At 34.1% G+C, this 11,579-nt stretch overlaps 1 protein-coding gene across 1 annotated transcript; it reads right to left on the bottom strand.

Moving 5' to 3' along the window:
* Positions 1–10,643: 10,643 nt before the first annotated feature.
* On the bottom strand, positions 10,644–11,294 carry LOC107947896 (uncharacterized). Its single transcript, XM_016882399.2, has one exon. The coding sequence runs from the start codon at positions 11,292–11,294 to the stop codon at positions 10,644–10,646; it is 651 nt and encodes a 216-aa protein (XP_016737888.2).
* Positions 11,295–11,579: the final 285 nt, after the last annotated feature.

Genomic DNA, 11,579 nt, shown 5'->3' with positions numbered 1-11,579 from the left:
ATTGATATATTTACTATGATCTCCGAGGTGTTGAAAGTATGTAAGTTGGTATGATAATAATACAACAATAATGCTGTAATTTATATTTGAAAGTTAAATTTAGTGAATTAATTGAATTATGTTAAATTAATTGATTATGGTGCCAAGTTTATGAATTGATTTAAAAATATGTCTATGGTACATGAAGTGCATTGAATTATCATACATAAATGTGATTTCTATGATTATGGATATTATGGGAAATTGTAAGTTCATATGATTTTTAATAAGACAATGTGTAATTTAATGTTATTGCGTTGATATTAAATGAGATGTAAGTTTATATGTAAGTAATACATCACTATTACTTGTATTATGATATTTTATAAAAATATTGGAAATATGTTTGTGGATAATTACTTGATTGGTGAAATTGTTGGAAAAGAGAGAGAAATCCCAGTTGAACCTTCGAAAAGATTGGATGATACAGATGGTATGTAGCTAGGTCACATGTATAGTGCTGAGTGCACATCATGTGTACAAGAGAGATACAAGACATTATGATGTAGCTAGGTCGCATGGGTGATACTATGTGTACACCATGTAGACAAGAGAGCTACGGGATATATGTAGCTAGGTCGCATGCGTGGTTCCAAGTGAAGGACACCATGTAGACAAGAGAGCTACGAGATAAACTGGCTAGGTCACATGGGTGGTACTAAGTGTTCACCATGTGTACAAGAGAGCCGAACTATATGATGGGTGGAGCTATGTGCTGAAACCACCAAGTATCGAGGATTGATCCGAAGTGTTCAACGAGAGACTCTCTATGTATTGCTTTGTGAGTTTTGTGATGAATAAGTGCAGGAACTTGGTTATGTGAATGATGTGTTCATTAAGTGACCAGGATGTGGTAAGGTTATAAACAAGTAAGTTAAACATGAGGATGATTTTATGGTGACCTTGTGATCATAGGCCTATACTTGTGATGTATGAAATGTGGTGAAAATGATTTGTGATATGTATGTTAAAATGAGGTTAATACAAAGAAAGTGTGAAAGAGTGAATTAGCAATAAAATTGTTTTGGACAGTAGCAGTGACGTGATTTTGAAAAATAACCAAAAATAGTATAACTTGAATCAGAGACTGAATGAGACATCAAATTAAATCTTAATGAGTCTATTTTCATATAAAAGAAATATAGAAATCAAAAGAGTTCTATATTTTGAGATATTTATGTTTTTGTGAGACTGATTTAGAATGATTACGTGATCCCCTGTTCTGACTTTGGAAAATCACAAAAATTTGGAGAAAATAATTAGAGGCTCAAAATTATATTTTTAAAATCCATAATGAGTCTATTTTCAAGATAAATCAACAAGAACATTATCCGAGTTCTGTACTGTGAGATAATTATATTTTAGTGAAGAGAGGTCAGAACTGTCAGAAAGTGAAACAGGGGAAATTTTAATGAATAAAATGTACTAATTGGCTAAACCAAAAATTATGAAAATTTTATGATGGAAATATATGTGAGTCTAGTTTCAGGGGAAATTTACAGATATTAATTTGGAGCTCTGTAGCTCGAATTATAAATAATTAAATGACTATGACTCGTGTAGACAGTTTTATGTGAACATTTATTAGTAAATTGTGAAATCGTACTTACAATAATGCTATATACATTAAGGATGTGGAATGGAGAGGAGGAGGAGGAAAATAAATATATGTGGAATACATGGAAACTATGGTATATGAAATATTGATATAATGAAATAAATGATATGTGTTTATAAGAAAACAAAAAGAGAATGTTATGTATCATGACATGTATATATATATATGACTAGTCTCAATGTAATGCTTGTTGGATATGGAATTGAATTGAAATGTTTCAGGCAAACATGTTATTCTGCGCATCTGAATCGTGGTATTTTATAAATATATGATCTAGCTTTAAATATGAATGCTTGATGATTAAGCTGAAGATATTTGGTAAGATGATAATCTTGGTATAAATGTATAAGTGGTACTATAATAAACAAGGTAAAATGAGTATGAGAGACACATGTATGATGACATACAAATGCTATGTTTGTGGTTTAATTGAGGATGTTTAATCATTAAATGAATACCATGTTATATGCTTTTTATTTTGTATAAGTGTGTAAGAGATCAAGGTTGACCAAAGCTTGGAAAATAGCCTAGGTATATTCCACACAGGCAGAGACACGACCATGTGTCTCAGTCGTGTATGGAACACGACTTTGGGACATGGGCGTGTGGAGCCTTAAAGCATGAAATTTCCAAGATTTTCGTAAGTTCTCGGTTTAGTCCCAAACCCTTTCTAAAGTATGTTTTGGGCTCCGTAGACTCAAATAAGGGACTACTTGTAAGAGAATGAACGCTTTGAAATATGAATAAAATTTTATGGCTCGTATTTTAGTTTAATGTTTGTATGTTTGTCTGGTAACGTCTCGTAACTTAGCCCGGCCTCGGATACAGGTAAGGGGTGTTACACATATGTTGCGGATACTTAACAGCTTGTGTGAGTAGCACCGCGTAGCTACGTATTGACTGACAGCTTGTTTGAGCAGGCCCGTTGATAGCTTGAGAGCAAGCAACTATGTGATATGAGACTTGGATAGCTTTGGCTACATATGTGGCACTTAGTGTGCAAAATTTCCCAAGTATCCTACATTATTATTCCGAGTGGTTCACGAGTATGTCAAAGATGAGAACATGTGTAAGTTCATTTCGAGATGGTTCAGGTATGTATGTAAAGATCATGTTTATTAAATGTTTGAAATGATGAAAATGAGGTAAGTTTAGTGATGGAATGAATTATGATCATGAGACTATGGTAAATTTATATTTAATTATGTTATATTATTTGAATGTAATATGCATGGTAAGGTTGCTTATTTCTTACATACTAGCTTACTAAGCTATATAGTTTACTTCATTTATTTTCCACATTTTATAATGTCGCCAAGCTAACTCGGATTGGAGATCGTCGGAGATTCGAATCACACTATCAAACTCTAATTTTTAGGCATTGATGATCTTAGTATTTTGAAAGCATGGTATGTATAGGGACTTGGTTATTTTGTTATATGTGTCATTTGATTTGGCAAAATGTATTGGCTCATATTTGTTTATGGTGACTTGGCATTTAGCCACGTAATTGGCTTATTTTGGCTAAAATAATTGTAAGCCCATTTATATAAGTATATGTGTTAATGCCTTCTTGTTTTTGTGTTTTGCAATGGGTTGTTATATGTTTAGTATGGTTAAATGACTTGTTGTGAAACAGATGAGATGAGTCCTTTGGTGTGCTAGGGAATCTAAGTAGAATTATGTATGATGAAAGTATTCATGATAATACTTGTGAATGTGAGTTTGGTATGAATTGATTTGGTAAATTATGCCATAGTAAATATGTTAAGTGTTGGTAATGAATGATATGATTTAGCTTTGATTTTAATGTTTAGATTGCTTAAACATGCCATAGATTATGCCATTGAACTTGTGTGTGTAGGTGTAAATAAGGGTGACAAATGGCTTGGTAGGTAGCCTTTATTTTGTCCACATGGGTAGACACACGGGCGTGTGTCTAAGCCTTGTGTGACACACATCTGCTCCATGGGCGTATGTTCTGTCGTGTGTCCCGTGCACCTTAATTTTGGAGAAACAGAATGCTTAGAATTGAGCACACGGGCAGAGACACGGGCATGTGTCTCAGCCATGTGGATGAAACGGCTTCAAGCACGGGCATGTGAAGTTTACACTTATTTTGTGAAAATTTAATTATCCACACGGCCTAGCACACGGGCGTGTGACTTGGCCGTGTGACATCAATTTGTTCATGCATTGCAAAATAGAGAGTTAAAAGAGGTAGGGACACGGATGTGTGTAGCCACACGGTCTGCCCACATGGGCATGTCCCATATCCACATGGGCGTGTGACCCCTGTTTAATCCCAGACCACTCCTAAAGCATGTTTAGGGCCTCAAAGGCTCGTATTAGGGACTTTATGATTAATCACAAATGGTTTTAATTTGGACGCAAATTTATGGCTCGGAATTGTATGATGGTTTGTGTGTTAAGTCCGGTAACACCTCGAATCCTATTCCAGCGTTGAATAAGGGTAAAGGGTGTTATAGTCCTACAGATGGCAAAGGTCCTACATTTTTTACAGATACTCCATAGCTCGTGTGAGTAGCATCGTGCAGCTTACATCTCATGTGAGTAGACCCATTTCACATCTCATATAAGCAATGATGCAAAGGAAAGGAAAGATTATGATTATATGTTTAGCACACTTTGTGTAAGCTATCTCACGTATCCGATAATATTCTACATGGTTCTACGGAATGAAAACGAAAAGAAATGGTAAGAGTTCAATATGAACCATGTTATGTATTTATGAAAAGGATTGAAATTGTAAGATACATTGAAAGCATGGTATGTTATGGAAGATGATGAATCCAATTGAATTATGTTCATGTGTAATGGTTTATCTATGTTGAATTCATATGGATTATGTTTAATTATGCTAACATGTGTTGTGGTTGGTATTTAGACTTGTGCTAAGCTTATGGTTGGATTGTATTATGGATAGATTGATGTTATGTAATGAAATGGTAAGTTATGTTTTATGCTTACAAACTTACTAAGCATTATATGCTTACGTAGTTTTCTTTTCTAAGTTTTATAGTTAATCAGAAGCTCGTTTAGTTTGGAAGCTCGTCAAAGACATATCACACTATTCCACAGATATATCGGTTAGATTTCAATTTTTTGGCCACGGTTATAATGGCATGTATTGGAAACTTATGTTTAAAGTTTGAGTTGAATGCTAAATATTGAATTTGGTATGTATATATATGATAGTTGTTTTGGTACCATTTGGAAATGGTTAGTTTTGTGTCATTTTGATGGTCCTGATGCATGTATGAAATGGTCCAATTGGTAAGGTTATTTTGATATGACATGAATCTAGCATGGTATAGATGAATTGTGATATGTTTAGACATGGAAATAGGTTAGTTGATGAATGGTTAAGTACGCACATGTATAAGTATGTTTGATGTATGTGTTTGAGGTACCTATATGGACTATTGGTTGTATAGATCATTAGCCTATTGTATGGGTCTTTTCATGCATGTTTTAAGCATGTTTTGATGCCTTGGTCATGTGTGTAAGTGTACTTAGTCATATGCTTGATAAGGGTGAAACAAATGGCTTGATTTTGGCCATTTTCTAGTCCACGCGGCCTAAAACATGGGATGTGTCTCTCAGCCGTGTGTGACACATAGCCATACAGCACGACCGTGTCCCATGTAGATTTAAAAGGGTTGCAATTCAGGTAGTTACACGGCCTAGCACATAGCTTGGCACACAGGCATGCACACGGGCGTGTGGCTTGGCCATGTTACCCAAGTCAGAGAGTTACATGAGCATGGACACAAATTGGGACACGGGCATGTGTCTCAGCCATGTGAGTCACACAACCTGGCCATACAGCCATGTGACCCCTGCAGTATGAAATTTTCTAACTTTTCCTTAATGTTTCAAATGTTCTTGAAATAGTCCTGAATCATTTTTAAAGTAGTTCTAAGGCCTCGAAGGCTTGAATAAGAGACGATACGCTTATGTTTGAATGAATTATGCTATGATTTATATAGTGTTTGAATGTGAATGTTTTAAAGTTACGCTTTTACAGTAATGCTCCATAACCCTATTTCGGAGATGGATACGAGTTAGGGGTGTTACACAAGCAATAGATAACAAAGGAAAAGGAAAGATCACAAACTAATATTGGGTATTCTACTTTTGTTGTTATACCAGGTAAGTTCATATGGTAATGTTGTGGTTAATTATGAAATGTTTGAGTTTGAACAAATATAGAAAATGTTAGCAAACTAGCGCATAAGGTGAGAAAGGTATTGTATGGTAAAAAGGAATGTTTAGGTATGTTTATGCAACCCAAATGAGAAAATGATAAAATTGGCATACCAATAAGATTATTGTGCACTATATAGGTTGTAAAAGAGATGTGAAGAAGATGAAGAAAGTTCTTTGATGTTACCGAAGTCCAGCATTTGTTACAGATTCCCAATTGTATCTCTTATGAGCAAACTGGCATGTTATCATATGGAATGACTCTTATGAGAAAACTGGCGTGTTTCAGTTGGTTACTTGCGTATCCATTTTTGTTCATAGAAATTTATCGGGCTTACTAGTTAAAGTAAAGGTGTCTTTGATATTACAGTGATATATATATATATATGTGTGTGTGTGTGTGCGTGTGTGTGTATATATATATGTATGTTGAAAAAGATTGGAATGCTTGATAGTATGATCGTGTTTTAATGGTATAAAATCCATGGAAAATGTTACATGATTCAATGTGATGTGCTCACCTTGTACATGTAAAATGTGTAACAGGGAGAAATGTGTTTTAGTCAAATTATTTATATTAATGCTTTGTGAGGTGAGCTTTATGTTTAAACCATATGAACTTACTAATTTATGTTTAAAACATATGAACTTACTAAGCATATTTAATGCTTATTCTGTTTAATTCCCTATTCCTGTAGTTATATTCTGCGAAACTCGGCAGGCGAATCAATCCACAACTCACACTATCTGACTTTTTTTCGGTAGATTTTACTTTTAATCTTGCACTTGTCAAGTGGCATGTAAATAATTTTAAATTATATAGAATTCTATTTTGAGGAAATTGAATATGAATAGTTGATGATCTAAAATTATGGGTATTTATATATATTGATGATGCTTATTTATGTGTATCGTATTAATGTATAATTGCTTGAATGCGAGCGAGTGCATGTTTTGAATGTGTGAAGTTATTTTTGTTTTATTTAGTGGGCTACATAAAATACTAGTTGTTAAATGGATATTACAAGTACGTTCAAAGTTACGGAAAGTATTATGTGAGCATTCTCAATGGACTATCCATGCGTGATTTAATATGTGGATTATGTGAAATCAAGATGATGTGTCGTACTGTCCAGAGGTGAACAAACATGGCAGGGACACCTGGAACTGAGTGGTTATGGCTAGCAGGTTGTATACGAGAAATTTGGCGAACTAATTTGTTCATCATTTTTGGCGGATAATCATTTGGCGAAACATAAATTGGCAAATATCATTGGCTCGTTATGTTTTAATTTTTCCAATTTAACTTTAAGTATGCTTAAATTGTTTGATAATTGCTTTTAATTGTGCTTTAAATAGTTTTAATGATTTCTAAAATGAAATACTTGCTAAACTTTGGATGTGAATGTTCTTGCATTTTAACTACAGCATCCCATAACTTGGGTCCAGTGACTAGACCGGGTGGGGGGCGTTACAGATGCCCTGCGCTCAGGAATCCTGGGTAAGCTTTAAAGCACAATTGAAGCATATATTATTATTTGATGAAAACACGTATGAAAAGATGTGTTTCTAATGAATCCCTCCCTCCCTCCCTTTTTTTTCCTTTCCATCTCACCCCCAGCTTATAAAAGAGGGGCTCTCCTCCCCCACTCCATCATCTCCCCCGACCACCATCCCTCTACTTTAAAATTTTCTCTTTCTCAATTTTCTTCTCACTTCAGTGTTTAAATTTTTTCATAAATATTTATTTCTATTTCAAGTAAAGAGTGTGCTAGTTTTAAGGCATTTTTGAGTCATCAGTGATGTGGTAGTGCTTCAAGACACACACATATTTCATATGTCGTTTCGAGATGGGACCATTACCTTAGAAGCCCATCTTATAGAAGTCAGGTTCCAGGGTGACGGTGGTTTATACGGTCACAAGTCGAAGTCTAAGTAGAGGTCCCAATCAACAGCCATTATGCGGTCACGAGTTGGAGTATAACTTGGAGGCCAATTGATGGTCATTATGCAGTCATGAGTTCAAGCTTTTTGGATACCTGAAAATGATGCCTTATAAGTACCATACCTAAGTTTGAGGGCATAATCAAAAGGAAAAATTGAGGGGTTCACCGTTATAATCAGCTTATTATTTTTCTTCATATCCACTAAAGGCAGTGTCCTTAACCTCTGTCTTATTCGAAACTCGAGACTAAGTTAGAGGCAAGAAGACTCTCAAGGGGCAATTTTGATGGTGGAAACATCTACTCTCCCCTTGAGAGTCTTTTTGCATCCAACTCGAGCCCAAGACAAGAAGGAAGGTTAAAGATATTGGCTTTGATGGAAATGGAGAAAAACAATTACGTTGATTACACCGAAAAGCCCTTTTTTTTCCTTATGATTATGGCATCAATATTATGCATGGTATTTATAAGCCACCACGTTCAAGTATCCAAAAATCTTGAACTCGTGGCCCGTAACAACCATCAACTGGCCCTTGAGTTATACTCCGACCCATGGCCGCATAACAGCCATTCGACTGGGACCTTTACATATACTTCAACACGTGACCGTATAAAGCACAGTCACACCAAAACCTGGCTTCCATGGGATGAGCTTCTAAGATAATGGTCCCATCCTAACATGACATATGAAATATGTGTCTCCGAGCGTTATCGCATCCTTAACCATTCAAATCTACCATTAAGCTTTCATAGTGTCTACCTCAAATCCCTAAACCTAGTAAAAACCATAAACCATAAACCATAAAAATTCTTAAACCCATAAAAACCCTAAAACCTAAATAAACACAAACCCTCGTACCCCTAAAAACCAAAAACCATAAAATACCAAAAATAGTAAAAATTTAAAAACCCTAAAACACTTAAACTCTAAACCTTAGAAATAACCAAACCTTAAAAACCCTAAAAAACTAGCCAAGGAGAGAGAAAGGGAAATCGTGTTTTCCTGCATACTAAAAGGAAAACACATCTAGCTAGGCGCGCTTTCTTGCCAATTGTGCAGAAAACGCGTCCGACTGGACATGTTTTCACACTTTCTTCAAAATCGACCTATTTCTCTAATTTAAAAAAAGGCATAATTTGAAAAATACTATAGCCACATATGACTCCATTATTTATGTTTTTTTTTAAATGTCTAAGCTACAAAAAATTTCAAAGGCAAAATTAATATTCTAAAAGTTTACATCACGTTATTTAGAACTATATCTGGAATGAATAAAAACATACAAATGTCTAGATTCAAATGAACTTGAACATTTATTTGTTGATATTTATTCTAGATATGTATTTTTATTAATTTTAATAATTTAAATTACAAACTAACCCTACATAAACATACTTACCCATGTGGTATGGCATATGCCAACATCTCACTACTTTCGTCAATAATTGTTAACGATTATATTGGTCAATATGGCGTAACACATGTCAACTTCTCACTACTATCAGCCATTAGTGATTAAATTGGTCAATGTTGATTCTTGTTAATGGAAGGCCCATTTGATTTTAGTTGGATGGTTAACAGCTTAATTTTAATTGATTTTTTAAAAAAAATTACGATTTACTTGTTTTACCCTTAAATCTTATACAATTAATGCCAATGAGTTTTTTTTATTTTATTTATTTTCTATTTTTTTTCAAGTTATAATTTTTTTATTTAATGGTAAGTAGTAATTAAAATGTTGAGGTCTCATGTTTGAAGCATGAATTCATTCCATATTTATTATGATGACTTTTTATGTATATTTAAAGCTTTTAACGATTAATTTTAATATATATACTTGTAACCTAAAATATATATACAGTTTTGTAAAAGAACATAAGATTAATAAAATTAAAATGCAATTTTTTAAAAGAAAAATAAAATTATATTTGATTTTTACAATTTAAAGTAAGGGCAACGTACAAGAATAGTCACTCAACCATTTAATTTGTTCTATTTTGGTCACTCAATTATTATTATTTTTAATTTAGTCACTCATCTTTTAGAAATTAAATATTTTAGTTACTTTTGTTGTTAACTTAGTAATGGAAGTATAATGTGGGTTTTTTATTGGCCTAATAACAAAGTAGACCACATTGTTTACAAAATATATTTTAAAACTCTTAAAAATATTTTATATTTACTTTTGAATTTTTTTGTAATTTATAATTACTCTATTTCTAATTTATATTTACTAATTTATATTTATTTTTTCTTATCAACAAAACATGTGAAAAACTAAAAAATTAAAGTTATTTTTTTGGTTCAATCTCTTTTGATTTAGTCCTAATTTTCCTTTGTTATAGTGTTTATCTACAGTCTCTAATTAAAATTTAGAAAGAAGCTCAGAATTTAAAAATTTATAAATTCAAAAAAATGATTGGATTGACAACACTAACTCAGGTTAACTCTTTGCTACAGAGATAGTACCAATACTAGTTCTAGGCTCCAATGTTGTTGCGTCTTTTTCATTTCTACCTTAAGCATTAAAGAGAGATATAGGCTAAAGCTATGGCATTTGATATTTTCAACTTTGACAATTGAATAAAAGAAAAAATAAAATGAAATATATAGTTGAAAGTTTTGTATGGTATAAAAATCTTTAAAAAAAATTTGTTATCAGGTTCATTAGGCAACAAAAGAAAAAAGTGGTTAAAATATTTAATTTTGAAAAGTTAAATGATTAAATTTAAAAAATTAATAATTGAGTAGTTAAAATAAAACAAATTGAATAGTGGGATCACTATTCAATGTAATTTAAGCGAAGTAAATTTTACTCGCCTTCGGTGCTTAAACTGAAAGTCCCGCTTTCTGGTCTTTCAGTCTCCGACGATCTTAGGTCATCATTTTCCAGTGACGATATCGAAATCGCAACATCACGACCAGGAGAAGGTGAAGGAGTAAAGTAAGAAGGCGAAGAGATGGGCGTTGAGAAGGGCGTCGCTTCCTCTTCCCCCACATCAACTACAACCGCCACGTCATTGGGCATTTCGACCCGACCCGACAAACAAACCCTCTTCTCGCTTTTCGTTTCACTCTGACCACTGGATGTCTCGACGCTGTCAGCTCCTTCTCTTTCACCTTCTTTTATCGTATACAAAACCCTCGATTGTCCATACACCTCATGCCACTTTGCCAACTCGTACTCTTCTTCCTCCATGGTGGCTGCCTCCGAATCCGCCGCTGTGGCAGCCTCCGTTGACGTCGTAGACACTACCCCAGAGGAGGGTTCCACACGGGTTGGTTTGTTTTTGCAGCAGAAGAAGTAGAGTAGTTCCTTAGAGCTGATTAAACCAGGGCCGCCGCTGACGATTAATGGTTGACGTTTTCGCTGAAGGACGTAAACCAGCTCTAAGAGAAGAGCGAAGAGGCATGTTGTGAAGATAACGAGGAGAGCTATGCCAAGCTTGGTTGAAGCATTCATGGCAGGTTTTTCTTTTTCATATGTGATATGCAATAAATAAATAAAAATGAACACTCAACTGAGGGTTTCTGAGATATAAGAAAATTTGGGTATGTATGTATGTAATGTTTGGGTGTGTGTTTATTTTCTTAGGTAGGAAAATGAAGGAGTTCTTTTTCTGGGAAAAATATAGGTGCGAAAGTTTAGGATGATGTGGCAGTAGAGAAGGGAGTGACTTGGAAGAATTTTATTTTCTTGGATTTCAAGATTTTGAATTCGTTTGGCGGATTAGATGTTACTTTCTCG

The sequence above is a fragment of the Gossypium hirsutum genome, chromosome A04 (assembly GCF_007990345.1).
Source record: "Gossypium hirsutum isolate 1008001.06 chromosome A04, Gossypium_hirsutum_v2.1, whole genome shotgun sequence".
In the NCBI taxonomy this organism is placed as follows: Eukaryota; Viridiplantae; Streptophyta; class Magnoliopsida; order Malvales; family Malvaceae; genus Gossypium; species Gossypium hirsutum.
This window is presented reverse-complemented; position numbering and strand designations above follow the sequence as displayed.

Excerpts from the sequence above, each read along its gene's own strand:
- LOC107947896 (XM_016882399.2), bottom strand. The coding sequence starts at position 11,294 with ATGAATGCTTCAACCAAGCTTGGCATAGCTCTCCTCGTTATCTTCACA.